At 42.1% G+C, this 20,762-nt stretch overlaps 1 protein-coding gene across 1 annotated transcript in view; it reads left to right on the top strand.

Annotated features, from left to right (window-relative positions):
• The first annotated feature begins 1,209 nt into the window (after positions 1-1,209).
• SVOPL (SVOP like) overlaps positions 1,210-20,762 on the top strand; it is a 61,125-nt gene continuing 41,572 nt past the window's right edge. The window contains 7 exon segments of the mRNA XM_067745606.1: positions 1,210-1,291; positions 1,469-1,560; positions 6,301-6,372; positions 7,968-8,092; positions 10,596-10,659; positions 14,849-14,974; positions 16,033-16,161. Coding sequence (XP_067601707.1) covers positions 1,210-1,291; positions 1,469-1,560; positions 6,301-6,372; positions 7,968-8,092; positions 10,596-10,659; positions 14,849-14,974; positions 16,033-16,161 — 690 coding nt within the window.

The raw sequence follows: 20,762 nt of genomic DNA, 5'->3' as shown, positions 1-20,762 counted from the left end.
ATCCATCTGAGTAAAATTCTCTCTCAGCCTTTCACCTAGTAGTTTATCAGCTGATGATGGTCATTGCCTGGATCCGTTATTTCTTTAGGAGTTGTACAATCACAATTTAATTCTATCCTTCTTTAGGATGTTTTCGCTGAAATTAAAAAATACTTTTCTTTCACCAACTGTTTGGTTACCCTGAAATACAGACAATCTGTACAAGAAAGGCAAGACATTTACTAGTTTTCAGAATAATGAGTTGGTTTCTTAGTATTCTCCAAAGGGGATCAGAGAGATTATCATTTTAGTAATCCTAAAATTTTGGTATCTTTGATGGGCTTCAGTTCTTTGCAACCATTCTTCTTTGTGTGTGTGTGTGTGTGTGTGTATGATACATAATGAACTCATATTGATATTTGCAATTCAAAATTAGGATATAAAGTCTTTATATAACTTCTTTGATTTTTGTATCTTCTTACACTGAAAATCTTGGTTCCTAGTAATAGTAACATAATTTCTTTATCCTATAATATGTACTAGTATCAATGATACCAACATTATTACTAACAGTATAATTACTGAGAACAGATTAAGATATCTGTTTATCCCACTAGGAATGTAGAGTTAAATTACTATGTTAAAGCCATTTGAAAAAAATTTTTCACTAATTTCAGCTTTCCTTGTTTTATTTTTCTTTTGATTTTTAGGGTTAAGATTTTTTTAGGATTAAATACCCAAAAAGGGGTGGGGGGGGAGATAAAAAGAAGTGCTCCATGGGTTTCTGTCAGAATTAAATGAAAATAAGGTGAGAAAGCACGCTGTAACATGATTACACTGTAAACCGTAGGATCTATGAAGATGTAAAGCATTGGCTATTGTGATTAGTTTTCTGTAGCAAAGCCTACCTTCATTCCCCGTCAGAGGACCCTATTGGTTAACTGTCAAGAGCTCACCTGGCCCCCCTCTCCAGGTTGATTACTAGCCACCAGGGCCCAGTTCTCTCATTTGGCCATTCAATCTCTCCATGATTTAACTTGTCCGTGTTTCAGGTTTTTCCTTGTAAAATAGTGATAAATTATAATACCTACTTCACTGATTTTCTATGAAGATTAAAGGAGAATATACACTAGATTTTATTTCTTTCCTTCTTCCTTCCCCTGTTTCCGGCATTTTCCCTCCCCTGTTTCCTGCAGGGAAGCCGTGTGGGGAATTTGAACCATTTACAAGATGGCAGCCAAGTGGACAGAGCCGGTCACCATCATTAGCCTTCGGGAGTTGAACCTGGGGACCCCAGAGCCACAGCCAAAAGGTAAGGGGATCATAGAAATCTCTGGTCCTCAAGTTACCATTTAATTCCCCGTCTTCCCTGTATTTACTATTTTTATAATAACAAATTGGTTTTCCAACATCCTCTGGGGTGAGTGATGATCTGCATACATTCCCTTCCCACAGAGGCTGTTGCTTTCACTTTGCCTTTCCTTGTTAGAGTCAAAGACATTCACCGTGGAGGACGCCGTGGAGACCATTGGATTCAGACGTTTCCACATTGCCCTCTTTCTGATCATGGGCAGCATGGGGGTGAGTGCTCGGAGATCCTCTGAGTCTCCCAAGCTAATTCATCGTCGGACATGTAGAGTCTTCCACTTCCCTCCAGCTTGGGGTTGTCCGCTCAGGGAGGGATGTGAGAGGGAGCGGGAACCCTGTGGGGTAGATAATTCCCAAATACTTTTCTTCCACCTTTGGCAGTTGTTTGGTTATGAGCAAATGAATATCTGTGTTCTATCTTCTGGGAATTCAGTACCCTTTTTTTTTTTGCTAGCTATAGAACTTTTATTTCTCCTGTAGTTTCTGTTGGGTCTGACATTTAATTTTTTTTTTTTTTAATGGACGTGTAGTTGATTTACAATGTTGTATAAGTTTCAGGTATACAACAAAGTGATTCGGTTTTATATATATTATGTATACATATGTGTGTGTGTATATACACATATATATATGTGTGTATACACACATATATATGTATATACACATATATACACATATATATATATGTGTATATATATACACATATATATATATATATATATATATATATACATATATATATATATATATATTCAGATTCTTTTCCATTATAGGTTATTACAAGATATTGAATGTAGTTCCCTGTGCTAACAGTGGGTCCTTGTTGTTTATCTATCTATTTATTTATTTATTTATTAGTTTAGTTTATTCATTTTGGGCTGCGTTGGGTCTTCATTACTGTGTGCGGGCTTTCTCTAGTTGCAGTGAGTGGGGGCTACTCTTTGTTGTGGTACATGGGCTTCTTATCGCGGTGACTTCTCTTGTTGTGGAGCACAGGCTCTAGGTGCATGGGCTCAGTAGTTGTGGCTTGCGGGCTCTAGAGCGCAGGCTCAGTAGTTGTGGCGCACAGGCTTAGTTGCTCCATGGCATGTGGGATCTTCCCGGACCAGGGCTCGAACCCATGTCCCCTGCATCGGCAGGCGGACTCTCAACCACTGTGCCACCAGGGAAGCCCTGCCTTTATTCTTTTAGCTCTGTTTCCTTCTTTAAAATTGCACTTGTTCCATTTTTAAGTTTTCCTAATACTTTTAGAAGAGAGAGAGGGTATAAATAAAAATAACTAAAGACCTTATTAGGGCTTCTACCAATAGTTAAGTGACTCATGGTGTTTTGTTTTCTTTTACGTATAAAATATGTACAGTTTACAGCTTCCCTGGTGGCGCCGTGGTTGAGAGTCCGCCTGCCGATGCAGGGGACACGGGTTCGTGCCCCGGTCTGGGAGGATCCCACATGCCGCGGAGCAGCTGGGCCCGTGAGCCATGGCCGCTGAGCCTGCGCGTCCAGAGCCTGTGCTCCGCAACGAGAGAGGCCACAGCAGTAAGAGGCCCGCGTACCGCAAAAAAAAAAAAAAAAGTACAGTTTTGAAAGCATGCCTTGTCCATCCTTGTAGCTTTAGGGTCACTGCTGTAACGTTTTGTGCAGTTATCAGTGTACCACAGCTGGTTTGTAGGTCTGCGCGTCTTCATTCCTGAGAATGTTGGTGGTCCAGGTGTGGTGTTTGCATCTGTAACTGTCATGAAACTATACTTTATGGTACCATTTCTATATTCACAGCTCACATCTCGTTGGTTGCTTTTATGTTGTTCCTACCGGTGCCTAAAGAGGCTTCTCAATGTCAGCAGTAACCTGGCTTCCCTTGTTAGGTGGGGCACAGCTCACAAGTCTTTTCTCTAGGTAATTCAACTCACCCAAGATGTGACTGCTCCCTGCTCCAAGTTCCTTGCCTCCTCCTGTCATTTAGTCTCTGTCATCCTGGCTATGAGTCCCATCTGTCCCCTGGGCTCACTGACCACAACCTTACTAACAGGAAGGCCTCAGACTGGTTTAGCAAAGAGGCAGCATTTTCACCATGTCCCAGGCTTCCCATCCCCCAACTTCATCTCCACTTTCTGGACGGTCTGGCCATGAAGACTTAAGGCCTTAAGGATTGTGAGTGAATTATGTCCCTCACATTTTTTGTGAATAAGAGAGTTAGTGCTGGAGAAACAAAACTGTAGAAAGGAGCAGGCCCTCCAAGGTAGGGGAGGGGGAGGGGAGAGGGAAGAGAGAGAGAGAGAGAGAGAGAGAGATTAATCCCTGTCTCTATGTGGTCCCCAGGATTAGAGTTCACAAGCTTTGGGGTTCACATAGGCTTGGAGTTAAGGTTTATTCTCTAGACAGGCTTAATAGTAAAGAACTCAGCCTTAGGAAAGTCACTTTTTTACACTGAATGGGAAGAAAGCAAGGAGTAAAAATCTGTCACTTATGCGGGAGAACAGAGTAAAATTTGAATTTAATTTTAGTTGACTCTTTACTTTTTTTTGTTGTTGCTGTTAAAGATTTTTTTTTTGATGTGGACCATTTTTAAAGTCTTTATTGAATTTGTTACAATATTGCTTCTGTTTTATGTTTTGGTTTTTTGGCCACGAGGCACATGGGATCTTAGCTTCCCAATCAGGGATCGAACACGCACCCCCTGCATTAGAAGGCAAAGTCTTAACCACTGGACCGCCAGGGAAGTCCCTGTTTCCTTTACTTTTATTAATCAGCTAATTCACTTTAATACAGTGTTATTAACACAGCATCTCAATAAAGTTTTTTTGTTTTTTTTTTGCGGTACGCGGGCCTCTCACTGTTGTGGCCTCTCCCGTTGCAGAGCACAGGCTCCGGACGCGCAGGCTCAGCGGCCATGGCTCACGGGCCCAGCCGCTCCGTGGCATGTGGGATCCTCCCGGACCGGGGCACGAACCCGTGTCCCCTGCATCGGCAGGCGGGCTCTCAACCACTGCGCCACCAGGGAAGCCCTCAATAAAGTATTTTAAGTCCTAAGAACTAATTTCCTCCCTGCCACAGGCAGTTTGTCTATCATTTCCTATTATTCAAGTTGATTTAAAAAAAAAAAAATTCACCTTTCCCTTCTTGGAGGGAGTTTGATAATTGCAGGTTCCACAATAGAAACTGCTTATATCAGGAGACCCAAAGTTTGGAGATTCACCAGCTGATATGACTTCTCAAAAAAATGGTGTGGCTGACATAAGGTTAAGATTGAAAATATATATATTTGACAAGGAAGGCCATCAGAAGAAGAGGAAAAGGGAGCAGAACATGTGACCCCAAAATATGCCCCTTTGGCCTGTGAATTATTTTGAGCTGAAGGCAATCAACACCCAGCCGACTCAAGAAAAACTTTTACATTTCCCTTAACCACCTAAAAGAATTTAGATGGGGGGCCTGGCTCAGAGAGAGAGAGTTATTGCCAGAGATGACTTTCATCTGAATGACCTATCTGTGTGGCAGGGCAAACATCTAATTACCAAACATCTGCTCTTCTTATTGTCCTGTGAATTACCACCCCCCCCCCACCTTTGAAGCCCCAGGTCCCCTCCCATTCCTCAGCTCAAGGTGGCACATAAGCCTCTACTGTCCAACTTGCCCTTCGGTCTTATATTTTTATGGGACTCCTGTACATACAAACTTAAACTTGCTTTTCTCCTGTCAATCTGTCATAAATCAATTTAATTATTAGACCAGCCAAAGAATGTAGAAGGGTAGGAGGAAAATTTTAACCTCCAACCAAGAGAAAGAGGCAGAAAATCTTGCCATCAACTACCGTCATCTTTCAAAAAATAAAAATAAAAATAAATAATAAGGGCATGTTAATACCAACAGTCAGAAAGAAAATTCTTCCAGAATAAAAAGCACCCTTCATAATGAATAAATTTGGATTTATGCAAAATGTGTCCCATTGTCCTTATTTTTATCATTTTGCTGAGGACTGACTAGATTTCATTACGGTGCGGCATCTATCCCAGGCTGGGCATTGAAAATATTGGCTTTTCCTTCCTTCAACTCTGTCCTAGAGAGAACAGTACACAGAGGAAACGTATGGCTTTTGTTGTTCGAGTATAAATATGATTTATTTTTTTATAGTTCCCTGTAGAAGAAATGCTTTTGAGTCTTCCTTATGAAGAGTCAGGGGGAAAAAGAAAAAGCAAAGCAGGCAGCAGAGAGAAAGAGCTTTTTCACTGAAAAAGTGTTAGAAATGCCAGCTAACACCTTTCCTTTGATTACCCTGGAAGCAGTCAGTCAGGGATCTTACTAGAAAGGAGAGTTAAGTAAAGCTTGGAACTGCTGGAGGCAGAAAAATAAGTCACCTAAAGGCTTACACGTAAGAGTACAGCTCAGGCTGAGTTACATCGCTGGTATCACACCCAAGTTCTTGAATTTTATCAAGGAAAAGCTATTGTGAGAAGACGTAAGGAAAAAAGGTAGGTTTATATTAGTGATGAGGAATGTTTCTACATGGATGACTGGTTTTGGTGTTTGTTGAAAGTTAGGTTTCCCTGTAATAACCTGAAGGAAGACTGCTGCTAGACGTCTCAACTTGAATAAGACAGAGCATGCCTGAATAGACTTTTTGAGTCTTCTTATTAAAATGGAAATTCACAATTGTACATCTGAGTAGAATGAGGCCAGTGCTGTCATCTTGGATCAGAGGCAAAGCAGTTACCTGCTTCTAGGACTCCTGTTTCTACCTGGTGTCAGTGACTTCAGGTGTGGGAATTGTCAACCTCTGAAGCCCTGAACATGTTATACAGGAGTCAGGGGAGAGCTTTGTGAAAGCCTGTTCTTCAACTTCCAATCCTCCCACGTTTCCCGTCTTCTTTTAGTTCAGGTGGGTGAATGCTTAAGGTAGTAATTAGCATATTATGAAAACGCTGCTTAGAGGATAATTTCTTTTCACCCCACCTCCAGATGGTGTTTTTTGGCTACATGGTATTCAGCATCCTCTTTGGCCTCTTGGCTGACAGATATGGCCGCTGGAAGGTAGGTTGGCTTTGAAGGATGATTTAGAATTTTCTTTTGTGTGTTCTTTTGTGGTGACATCACCACTGCTTTTCTTTTGTGGACATTTCTCTGTCAATACCCAAGTTAGAAAGTACAGAAACATCCTTCTCTGACACCACATGCCTGAATTCCAGGCTTGTCTTCCTGCTTTCTCATCCTTCCCCGAGATACCCGTCCCCATACCTGGTCCCCATAGTCCAGGTGTACAGCTGACGGATGAGCCTAGTTAGAACATAACAGGTAGAATGTGAGAATTGCATGTATAAACATAAGCAGTTTCACATTAGTTAACTTGGGGGTAGCTTTGAAACTAACCCACTTGCTCGATGTCACACATGTATTGAGATTCCACATCAAGACGTAAAACTATGTCTTCTGATGATAAACCCAGGTCTCTCTTCTCTTCTTGTCTGATTTCTGGTGGTAAAGACCTCTCTAGGTGTAAATACAAAGGGAGAAGTCCCCCACAAAACAGTAATAGGCTTGGATGTATGTTTTGAAGTGCACAAAATATCATAGATTCTTACAAATTAATATGAAACCACAAGTATCTCAAAAAAATGTGGAGAGCACAAAAAAGGCATTTTGCAAAAAGAGACATACAGATGGTCAAGAAACCTTGAAAAACATTCAATCACAGGAGTTATTAGAAGCAAAATTACATAGCAAGATATCATTTTTTCCTGTTATCAAAGCCATATCAAACACCAAATCCATAAGGAATTTTTACTTTTCTTAAAGAAATCTGCAAGTGTCTAGACACCCTCACATACAATTGATGTAATTTTTCTGACCATCAATTTGGTAGCATAAGTCAAGAACCTTGAGAATATCCATTCTCCTTATCTGATCATTTGTCTTCCAGAAACCTAGACTGTTCAGGTCATCAGAGAACCACAAAGATTGATGCACAGACATTGTCACAGCTGATTTTAATAGAAAATGTGAAACCACTTCAACATTCAACCAGAGGGGCAAGGTTTATGTGTTACATTACATGGATTATAGTATGTCTTTTCACTGGAATATTTTGCAGCTATTAATATTATGTTTTCCCTTATAATCAGTGAAAATAGGATAAAACTGTGTTAATAGTATTTTCTCTGGGTTGGAGAATCAAAAGTGATTTAAATATTTTTATATCTTTTTCTTTTTGCCATATTTTCTACTATAAACTTGTATTGTCCTTACGATTAGAGAAAAAGCAAATCCTTACATTTTCTCCTTATACTCATTCCAGCACAGTGCTTCGTTGTGCTCCCAACATCCCTGTAAGCAGGGAGGACAAGTTTCTGCATTCTGATTTACAAGTTCAGGTTCCTGTCACCTGTGAGGGCGGAGGCTGTGGGGAGTTTTGAAGAATGATCTAAACTCGGGATGTCTGGGCTTTCAGACAATAAAATGATATGAATTGTATTGTCTGATGATTGTGAGTGATCGGTAAGCTCGCTAAAAATTAGCTCCACAGAGAAGCAAACATCTGGAGGAAACTAAAAGTCACCTTCAGAAGTTAGGTTTGCTTCCTGACCTTCCATGGGGGCAGGTCCCATTAATGTCTCCTTTTGTTGCTTCAGATTTTGTTCATCTCGTTCCTGTGGGGAGCCAACTTCTCCTTGCTGACCTCATTCTCTCCCTCGTACATCTGGTTTGTCTTCCTGCGGACGATGGTGGGCTGCGGCGTGTCTGGCCATGCCCAAGGGTAAAGACATCACCTAGAGGACCCCAGAGGGAGATATGTGAACACCCAGAGACACATCCACTTAGTCTGTGAACCACATTCACTGTGGCTAATAGACTAAGAGCATCAGTAAGTTTCAAATCTATACACTTCACTTGTGCTAATCATTTTTGAGTCCCCCCCTCCCCCCAGCGATGGCTGCTCATTCCACTAGGAGCTCTTTGCCCGTCAAAATGATGTTTGATGGTGAGGCTAGCAGGGTGCTAGCCTGAGCATGTGTTAATTTCTTTGTTCCTAAGGCTGATCAGCATTTTTTAGATAAATAATATTTTGTTAGACTAAATGCTAACAAAAAGTGCCGTATGAGGTAGGTAACAAAAATGTCAACCCAGACACAATCCATTAATTTATTGAGAATTTCTGGAAGACTTTAGTTTGACCATCAGCACCTGTAACGTTCAGGAGTAACTTTTAACGTGCCACGGCACTGTAACTGAAGACTGTGTCAAAGTGAATTTGCAGAGCAGGTGAGACAGATGGAAACAGCTATGCTGCTGCCTGTCTTTTTTCTGCCCTGGGATAGGTGTGTAATACCTCATCATTCAGGGATGTGAGAGTTGTAATGCTAAATGTTCAGCAACTTGGGAGCCTCCCTTAAATGAACAAGGCTCCTCAAGCTATTTTCTCCTGGGTGCCTTGGAGCAAGTTGCCCTTAGAATATATTAGGAGATGTCAAAGCACCTACTTATTACCCTAACGTGTTAGGGAAAGAATCGTTCTTCTCTGGGGGCATAAGTTAAGCATCACTCTGTGCTCTGGAGCCCTAAAGGCGGAGAAGTTAAGTAGAATTTGAAAACATCCCTGAGGAAGCAGCTCAATAAATGTGTTAAAACTCCAAACCCTGGTTAATAACTGCAACAGATAAGAACAATTAGACAACAGATGAGATAGAAGTCCATTTGTTCTCCTATTCAAAAAATTAATATGTACTTAATTAGAAACCTGTGCTTTGACTGTCATCATTAGTTGGAGAAACTATTTGCTTTCTCTTGGGCGTATTTTTTTTTTAATTTATTTATTTATTTTATATTTATTTTTGGCAGCGTTGGGTCTTTGTTTCTGTGCGAGGGCTTTCTCCAGCTGCAGTGAGCGGGGGCCACTCTTCATCGCGGTGCACGGGCCTCTCACTGTCGTGGCCTCTCCCGTTGCGGAGCACAGGCTCCAGACGCGCAGGCTCAGTAGTTGTGGCTCACGGGCCTAGCCGCTCTGCGGCATGTGGGATCCTCCCGGACCGGGGCACGAACCCATGTCCCCTGCATTGGCAGGCGGATTCCCAACCACTGCGCCACCAGGGAAGCCCTCTTGGGCGTATTTTAATTTCCCACATATGTTTTAGAAAAGGGAATCAGGCTTGGCAAAATATTTTGACAGTGTTTCTCTTGGTGAAAGAAATGAGGCTAATATCTCTTACATGGTTGAAGGTTTAAAATAACTTTGGGAATAAAAATGTAAACAGAAGAGCACTTAGAAGTTTATTTTATATTGTTTTCTTACATGGGTTAATAATTGTATTTTGGTGTATGATCGTACAGGGAAAAATCTCTCTTCTGTTTTTCTTTACACACTCACTCAATAATTCTGCCAATACTTCACTTCTGACACCAAACGTGTGGATTTCTTTACACGCCAACCAATTCTCCAACACCCGCTGGGTGTCCTATAATTCCATTCAATTCTGACCCTCGCTGGAGTTTGCGTAGACCCCGCAGGTTTAGGGCTCAGTCCCACAAGACTGTCCTCCACTTCAGACACCAATCACCAGTAGTAGGTCCCCAGGTTACCCACAACTTCTGTCTGACTTGCTACAAATTGGAAGTTCCCACAAACTCCTCAGGTTCAATAATTTGCTAGAGTGTCTCAGAGAATCCAGGAAAAGTTTACTAATTGCAGATCTGTTACAAAGGATATTTTAAAGGAAACAGATAAATAACCAGCTGAGGAGAAATACACAGGGCAAGGTCTGGAAAGATCCCAAGAACAGGAGCATCTGTCCCCGTGGAGTTTGCGGTGCACCGCCTCCCAGCACATAGCTATGTTCACCAACCTGGAAGCTCTCCGAACCCTGTATGTTAGGAATTTTTATGGAGGCTTCATCACATAGGCATGATTGATTATTAACTCATTTTCCAGCCCCTCTCTTCTCTCCAGAGGAGTGGAGGTTAGGGCTGAAAGTTCCAAGATTCTAATCATGGCTTGGTTTTTCTAGACCAGCCCCCATCCAGGACTCATCAAGAGTCTCTGCATTAGAACAAATGATGCTCCTATCACCCAGGAAATCCCAAGGTTTCCAGGTTAGCAGGAACCAGGGACAGAGACCAACACACCTATTTCTTATCATTTTACAATGCTGAATATTTATGTTTTTGAATTCTTTATCCCTGTGACAAGAAAAATTATGATTTTTTTAAAAAAGTTATTTGGTTTTATAAAAGCATGATTGTATTTTTTCCCCCTTCCTGTTTAGGCTAATCATAAAGACTGAAGTTTTGCCTACAAAATATCGAGGCTATATGCTCCCCTTGTCTCAGGTAAGGTAAAATGGGAATTCTTCTGATCAGTCTTCTGATCCTGTAGGATATGGTGTACATGGTGTTTCTTCTGGTTGGTTGATTGTTCTTTGATTAGCATACTCCTGTTACTTGGTACCAACCAAAGAGCATTAGGGATGCTTGACACGAGAAGTCCAATTCCAAGGTTTTCTGAGCCAGGATGTATATCATCCAGCAGCAGCATTTAGAACACAGTGACCCCTTCCTCAGGAAACATTCTGCTGGCTGGTTTCACTAGAATGACAGAAGCTCAGGAATGCATCTGGGATGAACATTCTCTCCCCACTGGGTCTTCAGTGGAGGGATACAGCTACCACCCCTTTTAGAGTCTCCCTTGTGGATACTCGGGTCTGCAATTCCATAACTGGCTCATGCCCGTGGGAACTTCTGTAATTGTCTCCTCCCAGCTGAGCCATTTATCCAGGTGAGAAGGTGGGGATGCGCCCCCACCCTCCTCAGACCCCTGCTGGCTACTGACTAGAGGTTTTGCATCCAGAAGCAATCTAGGTGCCCTTGTACCATCTTTGATGTCATCGTTATCCAAAAGCCCTGACTTTCAGAGCCCAGGAAAGTGATGACGCTTCCCACTGAAGCATTATATGTTGGGCAATAAATAAGGCAGTAGGAGAACATTTTAAATTTTATGTTTAATTTTTCTGACACTAAATTTAGGCAACAAAAAAAATTATTCCCTAATAAATACTGAACGCTAACTCTTTACGTTCTTCCCAGCTTTCTTCTTCTGATCTTTGTTAAGATGAACACCCATACTTTCAACAGTTAGGGGTTCGATTTTACACTTAACGGTATTTAATGGGCATAATCCTGTTCAAGCTCATCTGTGAACATTGTCTCTTCCACCTGCTACTCATTCTTTGTCCTGTTTCCTGGTTATGTCTTCTCCTTGCTGGTCTTATTTTCCAGGTCTCCTGGGGTCATCTACTGATAATTGAGGAGTCCAGTGGTTTTAGCTATCTGTGTACCTATTACCTCCCCCGAATTTATCTACAACCAAGAGCATCTCCTTGAACTTCAGACCCAGGTGGCCAGTTACGTGATAGCCACTCGAATATCCTGCAGGCTCCTCAAATACAACATTCATAGACCTGATCTCTCCATCTTCGTCTGGAGCCTCTTCTGTCCATGTCTCCACTGTCATTTCATAGCAAGCTCTGTCCCCTCAGTTTTCTGAGCCACACATTCAAGAGCTGTCCTGGACCCCTCCCTTTCCATCATCACCATTCAATCAATCACTGAGCCCCACTGACTCACCCCCTATTAGTGGACCTACAACTGCCGTGTCCATCAGCAGATCCTGTTGCCTTTACCTCCACAATGTGTGCCAAATCCATCAGATAAATTTTTTTTTTTTTTTTTTTGCCATTTCACTACTAAAATCCTTTTCAACGCCACATCACCTCTTACCTGATCTACTGCAATGGCTTATTACTGGCCTTCTTACACGTTGCCTCTTCAGAAAGATCATCCCTGATCATTAAAAGTCACTCTCCATCACATTACTTTCTTTTTTTCATAGCCTAATCACTTTCTGAAATATTCTTTTTTTGTTTTTAAATAGAATTCTTTGGTGATGAAATAGTCATCCCTTAATTAGCCTCCCAAAGGGTCTTTTATTTTTTTAACATCTTTATTGGAGTATAATTGCTTTACAATGGTGTGTTATTTCTGCTTTATAACAAAGTGAATCAGTTATACATATACATATATCCCCATATCTCCTCCCTCTTGCGTCTCCCTTCCTCCCACCCTCCCTATCCCACCCCTCTAGGTGGTCACAAAGCATCGAGCTGATCTCCCTGTGTTATGTGGCTGCTTCCCACTAGCTATCTATTTTACATTTGGTAGTGTATATATGTCCATGCCACTCTCTCACTTTGTCACAGCTTACCCTTCCCCCTCCCCATATCCTCAAGTCCATTCTCTAGTAAGTCTGTGTCTTTATTCCCATCTCGCCCCTAGGTTCTTCAGGACTTTTTTTTGTTTTTTCTTAGATTCCATATATATATGTTAGCATACAGTATTTGTTTTTCCCTTTCTGACTGACTTCACTCTGTATGACAGACTCTAGGTCCATCCACCTCACTACAAATAACTCAATTTCGTTTCTTTTTATGGCTGAGTAATATTCCATTGTACATAGTGTCACATCTTCTTTATGCATTCATCTGTTGATAGACACTTAGGTTGTTTCCATCTCCGGGCTATTGTAAATAGAGCTGCAATGAACATTTTGGTACATGACTCCTTTTGAATTATGGTTTTCTCAGGGTATATGCCCAGCAGTGGGATTGCTGGGTCATATGGTAGTTCTGTTTTTAGTTTTTTAAGGAACCTCCATACTGTTCTCCATAGTGGCTGTATCAACTTACATTCCCACCAACAGTGCAAGAGGGTTCCCTTTTCTCCACACTCTCTCCAGCATTTGTTGTTTCTAGATTTTTTGATGATGGCCATTCTGACCAGTGTGAGATGATATCTCATTGTAGTTTTGATTTGCATTTCTCTAATGATTAATGATGTTGAGCATTCTTTCATGTGTTTGTTGGCAGTCTGTATATCTTCTTTGGAGAAATGTCTATTTAGGTCTTCTGCCCATTTTTGGATTGGGTTGTTTGTTTTTTTGATATTGAGCTGCATGAGCTGCTTGTATATTTTGGAGATTAATCCTTTGTCAGTTGCTTCATTTGCAAATATTTTCTCCCATTCTGAGGGTTGTCTTTTCATCTTGTTTATGGTTTCCTTTGCTGTGCAAAGCTTTGAAGTTTCATTAGGTCCCATTTGTTTACTTTTGTTTTTATTTCCATTTCCCTAGGAGGTGGGTCAAAAAGGATCTTGCTGTGATTTATGTCATAGAGTGTTCTGCCTATGTTTTTCTCTAAGAGTTTTATAGTGTCTGGCCTTACATTTAGGTCTTTAATCCATTTTGAGTTTATTTTTGTGTATGGTGTTAGGGAGTGTTCTAATTTAATACTTTTTTTGTGTGTGTGTGTGGTACGCAGGCCTCTCACTGTTGTGGCCTCTCCCGTTGCGGAGCACAGGCTCTGGACGCGCAGGATCAGCGGCTATGACTCACGGGCCCAGCCGCTCCACGGCATGTGAGGTCTTCCTGGACCGGGGCACGAACCCGTGTGCCCTGCACCGGCAGGCGGACTCTCAACCACTCTGCCACCAGGGAAGCCCTAATTTCATACTTTTACATGTAGCTGTCCAGTTTTCCCAGCACCACTTATTGAAGAGGCTGTCTTTTCTCCACTGTATATTCTTGCCTCCTTTATCAAAGATAAGTTCAAAGGGTCTTTTTTAATATTCTCTTCTCTCCATCTCTGTGAGGTGGAATGGAGTTATCATCTACTTCTCATCTTCTGATGGGAAAATAATGCTCAGAGTAACACTCAGAATTGTTCTAGTTCCAAACTCATGGGGCCTGGTCATAGGTGGCTCTCATGTTATTTGGTGATATAAAATGATCTCAAGATAAATTTTTCAGTTCAAAAAAGCAGTGTTGAGAAATATTTTTACTATGTTACCATTTGTGAACAAAGAACAGATATCCTTACTAGCTTGTGTATGTTTCAAGCAGCTTTGGAAGGATATAAGAAACTGGTGATATTGGTTTCTTCAGAGAAGAGGAACTGGACGGCAGGGAACTAGGAGTAGAGGCGGGTCTGTTCACAGTGCTCTCCTTTGTACCTTGAGTTACGAACCAGGGAATGTATTATTTATTCAAGAGAAGAAAGTCAATGTCTTGGGTCCCAGATTTGTAAAACTTTGGTGACATTGCTGACCCCGTCTTGCTGAGTCTTCCACTTATAGACAAGCAAACAGAGTCGTGGAGAAGTGAAGTAGCTTCCCCAGTTCATCCAGGTCCTGGAGGCGGTGCTGCTCCTTAACTAAAGCCTCTCTCCCATCTCACCTTCTTTCATTCTTTCTTTTCTTTTTCTTTTTGGGGGCGCAGCTTGTGGGATCTTAGTTCCCCGACCAGGGATTGAACCTGCACCCTTGGCATTGAGAGCACAGAGTCCTAACCACTGGACCGCCAGGGAAGTCCTCCCATCTCACCCACTTACAGTTACAATGCAGAAGAGGGTGGCTCCTGGAGGGGCTGTGCAGCATCAACAGGAGGACGTTAACCTTCCCTCTGCCCCAGGTTTTCTGGTGAGCCGGCTCCCTGCTCATCATTGGCCTGGCTTCCGTGGTCATCCCCACCATCGGGTGGCGCTGGCTCATCTGCATCGCCTCCATCCCTGGCATCTTCCTCATCATGGCCTTCATGGTAACCAAGCTCATGGGCTCCCTCTTGGCCTCCCCTCCAGCTGGCCCAGCGGCCTTGTTGCCCCACAGATATCTTTCTCATGTCCACCTCTCTCCTTATTTAAGTATGTGTCTCAGTCGGCTCACTGTGGAAAGGGTGTTTTGGCAGAGTTAATGCACAAGCCCAGTCATGAAGGTGTGAATGCAGAATATGTTTGGGGGAGAGCAGGCAGGCTGGAATGGCTGGAATGTGGGGCGCTGGTGGGAGGCCAGCTGGAAAGACAGGCCTGTGTGCAGATTACAAAGGGCCTTGAGGACCAGGGGCACTGGGGGTGTGGAAGGGGTTATGTACTGGGAAGTTGGTACATGGCTGTGTGGAGGCTGTAGGAGGGAAGACAGAAAAGGTCAGAAAAGCAGTTAGAAATGATCAGATTAATCCCAGTGGGTGATGAGGATGACCTGAACTGCCCCCTGGCTAGGGAATGGTGAAGAGGATGCTGCTGGGGAAGACGCTTTGCTGAGGAAGAACCCACTGGCCTTCATTGCGTGGAGGTACCAATGTCCCAGCATCAGTGGAGGGCTGTGCTGTTTTCTGAGTGTGGTGTTCAAAATATGCCGTAATCAGTGGGTTGTAGGCCTCTACAGTCAGGATGGTTCCTCCACTCGTGGGTGCTGGAGGCCCTGCCATGGTCACCCTTTAGGTTCTTGCACTGTGTGAGGTCCTGGGATTCCTGGGGGAGTGGCCGGGTGATGGAGGAGTGGAGAGGCGCCAGGGACCCCGGGCAGCGGCTGTTTACACATTGGATGGAAGAATTTCATTGTGTTAAGTAGGTTGGGTCAAACTGGGGTGAAGCTCCGTATCAGTCCACTGTCGTCCGAGATGGGACAGCGATAAGGGGAAGGAAACTCTTTGTTCCGCTAGGGTTGCAAGAGTACAGCTGCTATATTTTTGCTGTAAAGCTTGCTACATCCTTTCCCATCTCGGGGAACTGGGACAGTGTAGTGTATGGAACCGTGATAGTGGTACCTCTGGGGTCCACAGCAGTTGCAACTCTGGTGTTCTTTGTCATCTGTGCCCAGTTTATTCCTGAATCTGCTTGGTTCAGTGTCTCTACCAGGAACACTCAGGCTGCCCTGGTTACACTGGAGCGCATCACCAAGATGAACCGCTCAGTCATGCCGGAGGGGAAGCTCGTGCAGCCCATCCTGGTGAGTTCTTCTCCCCCAACCAGGGGTCGCCAGAAATCCCCTTAGTGGTGGAAGGCTAGAGGGAAGGGCAACCGATCCCTCCAGTGCGGAAAAGAGCGGAGGGAACTGATACTAAATCCAGCTCCACCGTGAGCCAGGTAGCGCTGTTACCTACTACCACTTTTTAAAAAAAAATTTATCGAAGTACAGTTGACTTACAATGTTGTGTTTAATTTGTGCTGTACAGCAAAGTGACTCTGTTATACATATATATATATATTCTTTTTCATAATTCTTTTCCATTATGGTTTATCACAGGATATTGAATATAGTTCCGTGTGCTATACTGTAGGACCTTGTTGTTTATCCATCCTGTATATAATAGTTTGCATCTGCTAATCCCACACTCCCAGTCCTTCCCTCCCCCTGCCCCGCCCCCCATGCTTGGCAACCACAAGTCTGTTCTCTATATTTGTGAGTTTGTTTTTCTTCATAGATAAGTTCATTTGTGTCATATTTTAGATTCCACATATAAGTGATATCATATGATATATGTCTTTCTCTGTCTGACTTACTTCACTTAGTATGATAAGCTCTAGGCCCATCCATGTTGCTGCAAATGGCATTATTTCATTCTTTTTTATGGCCGAGTAGTATTCCATTGTGTATAGGTACCACATCTTCTTTATCCATTCATCTGTTGATGGACATTTAGGTTGTTTCCATGTCTTGGCTATTGTGAATAGTGCTGCAATGAACACTGGGGTGCATGTATCTTTCTGAATTATGGTTTTGTCTGGGTATGTGCCCAGGAGTGGGATTGTTGGATTATATGGCAACTCTATTTTTAGTTTTTTGAGGAACCTACAAACTATTCTCCTTATTGGCTGCATCAATTTACATTCCCATCAACAGTATAAGAGGGTTCCCTTTTCTCCACACCCTCTCCAGCATTTACTATTTGTAGACTTTTTAATGATGGCCATTCTGACTGCCTACCATCACTTTTCTCATCAATGAAATGGAAATAATAACACCTTGCAGAGCTAGTCACGTGATTTAGCCCCACTGTTTATAGGGGAGAGATTGTTTTATAATTTTATGTTCCTTGTATTGGCCTTGTCTTATTGATATCAAACATATAAACCTTATTATTTTTTAAAATAAAATTTGGCATTTAAATTCTGTTGCTTCCAGGACTGTCAAGGTCAATGTGCAATCATTTCTCACACCAGCCCAGACCACCCACTTCACTCATCTGCAGGCAGGTCAGTCACAGGCTCCTGGAAGAGCTTTCCAGCACTGTCCTGTGATCTCCAAGACAGTGTATGTGAGATAGGAATTAACCTCTTGGAATGTTTGGTAAAACTTATCTGTAAAGTAGTTTATCCCTAATATTTATTTTAAGGTGAGTGGTAACAGAATAATTGGGGGGTATCAGAAAGAGGAGTTCTAAAACTATCATTCAGTTTGTGTAAATGTTAATGCCTACTTAGTTTAATACTCTTGATTGAGTCAACTTTGGTAATATATATTTTAGAAAATTGCCCAGTTCATCTGGGTTTTCCAATTTATTGGTATAAAGTTATCCCCAGTGTTCCCTTTTGTTTCAAGTATCTACTGTGTATGTCTTCTCTTTCACTTTGAGTATTGTTTATTTGTGCCTTCTTTTTTCTGTGGTCCTCTTACTAGAGGCTTGTCTGTTTTATTAAACTTCAAAGAATGAGGGCTGTTTTGTTTCTGTTGCTTTTCTCTTTATTGGTTGTTTTGGTGGTCTCATTAATTTCTGCCCCTTATTTTGTTTACTTCTTTGGCTTTTTATGTTCTTCTAGCTTCTTGAGTTCAGTATTTAGCTCATTTATTTTCAGTCTTTTTGATTTTTGATAAACCATTTAGTTGCATTCAGCAAGTTCTGTTACAGAGTAATTTTATTTCTATTTTGTAACTGCTATGAGTTTCTCTTTAACCAATGACTTATTTGTTAATGATTTGTTAATTCTTTGTTTCTAATTTAATTGCATTTGGACCAGAGCCTGTTATCAATTATTTGGAATTTATTGAGACTTCTTTTGTTCTCTACATAGTGACTTTTTATTAATATTCCATGTGTGCTTAAGAAGAACATGTGTTCTCATTAAGCATATATATTGTTATATTCAGTATAATTATGCCGTGTAAATATCTGATACCTGTTCTAGCTTTTGCCAGGTTCAGCTAACAGTTTTTCAATAAGACGATGGTTTTGTTAGTTTCTCCTTATAGGCCTGACAGTTTACTCCATATAGTTTGAGGCTATCTTGCTGCATCCTAGCATAAGATTGACTTATTCAGTGTGTGGAGTGATCTGACTACCTGAAATATTTCTTTATAATGCTTTGGGCCTTAAATTTTATTTTCTTTCATACTAATATGTCAGAACTAGTTTGGGTTAATGTTTTCCTGAATAATCCACCCTCTATATATTTGAATCTATTGTTGAATATTATGTTCTAATAGGTTTGTAGATTCAAATATATATGAGATTTATTATATAATAAATAGAGCATTTTATATTTTTGGGAAAAGGATACAGGTTAATTGTTGGTCTAATATAGCCCTCTTAATTATAGTATTTTATAATACAATTTTCATATTTAGTAAGGTACCTACCCGTTGTAAAAGTTCTTTTTGAGAATCTTCCAAGCTATTTTCTCAGTGCTATTTTTCTAGAACAACTTTGAAGTGAAGTGGGCGTGAAGATCTCTTTGAGATCCTGTTTTCATTTCCTCTGGATATTTACCCAGAGGTGGGATTGCTGGATCGCACAGCAGTTCTGTGTTTAATCTTCTGAGGAACAGCCGTACTGTTTTCCATAGCGGCTGTGCCACTTTATGGTAGAGGCTCTTCTTGACCCAGCTCTCGCTCCATGCCTGAGCCAGGTCCAGAGCGGCAGTAGCTCTTCCCACCCACCTCCCCAAATCTGACTCTGTCAGGGATTATGTGGCAACAGCAGGACAGGTGATGTCCAAATGTACAATTCTCAAGTGTCCTACCCACAAGTGAGAGGTAGGCTTTTCTGGGTGTTTCTGACTGGTTTCCCAGGACATCACCGATGACAAAAACATTGTAATCCCACTGCCACCTGGCCTGCTGCTGGACGTGTTAAGTGTGAGATAGAGTGTGCTCAATAATAATGCAAAAATGAGGATTAAATGTCCCAAACATCCCCACACTCACAATTGTAGTTTGGTGAAGTATTCTCACTTCGCTTTGTGGAGTGTTTCCCCTAATTATTACACATGCCTCAAAACCTAATTGGGAAATAAGAAACTCAAACTTTTGGGAAGCTCCCTGGCGGTCCAGTGATTAGGATTCTGTGCTTCCACTGCAGGGGGCACGTGTTCAATCCCTGACTGGGAAACTAAGATCCCGTGTGCTCTGTGGTGTGGCCAAAAAACTCAAGCTTTCTTCCAAAGAATTAAGGATGATTCTGTTATTCTAATTTATTTTCTGGAATTTGGAAATAAGCCCTTGTGGTTCAGAGGTCAGGACCCTACTAGTAGGCAGTATCAGATAACCCCCACCTTCCTACCAAGATACTGACAGTTACATCTTATCTTGCAAAGCATGGTGGGAAGACTAATTAGTTGCTAGGCAACAATGATTAAATGAAGGAAGCGATTATGCTTTGAAGAGACTGGCACATAATCTTTAAGTGGCTATGAAATTTTGATTGTCAATATATAAAAAATAAACTTGGTTGCAGAGAGAGAAAAAAATCTTAGCAGAGACAATTAACTCAAAACCATGGACAGTTGAATGATCATGAGCGTCCAATTCCAACCATTTTTGATGTGTATTTTTTACTTTGAACCCAGTAGTTGTTCCAGGACTGAAGAGCACCGAGGTTACTTCTCTCCTCTTTCCTTTTTTCCTCCTCCTTTTCCCTCCCTCTCCACCCTCCTATCCCCCATCCCTGATCCCCCACCTTCCCTCTGCCACTGTGTATTAGTTCGCCTGGGCTGCCATAACAAAATAGCACACACTGGGTGGCTTAAACAACAGAGATTAATTTTCTCCCAATTCTGGAGGCTAGAAATCCAAGGTCAAGGTGTTACAGAGCTGACTTCTTCTGCGGTCCCTTCCCTTGCCTTTTAGATGTCCATCTTCTCCCTGTGTCTTCACATCGTCTTCCCTGTGTGTGTGTCTGTGTTTTAGTCTCCTCTTTTCATAAGAACATCAGTCATAATTGGCTTACAGTCCACCCTAATGACCTCATTTTAGCTCAGTTACTTCTCTCTTTTGTCTTTTTTCTGGCTGCACCACGCAGCTTGCAGGATCTTAATCTTCCCGACCAGGGATCCAACCCGGGCCCCGGCAGTGAGAGCGCCAAGTCCTAACCACTGGGCCACCAGGGAATTCCCCAGTGACCTCTTTAAAGACCCTATCTCCAAATACAGCCCCACTCTGAGGGTTAGGACTTCAACATATGAATTTGGAGCAACACAATTCTCATAAGAACAGCCCTCCCTCCTCCAGCCTCTCTATATGCTCAGCCGTCCCTCGACATTCTCCTTCCTCCCTCCTCCTGTACACTGTACATCCTGCCCCTTTCTCCTCCTCCCTTCTTCCTCCCACTTTAC

This window comes from Pseudorca crassidens, chromosome 8 (genome assembly GCF_039906515.1).
Source record: "Pseudorca crassidens isolate mPseCra1 chromosome 8, mPseCra1.hap1, whole genome shotgun sequence".
NCBI lineage: Eukaryota > Metazoa > Chordata > Mammalia > Artiodactyla > Delphinidae > Pseudorca > Pseudorca crassidens.
The sequence above is the reverse complement of the archived record's forward strand: the minus strand, read 5'-3'. Positions and strand labels throughout refer to the sequence as shown.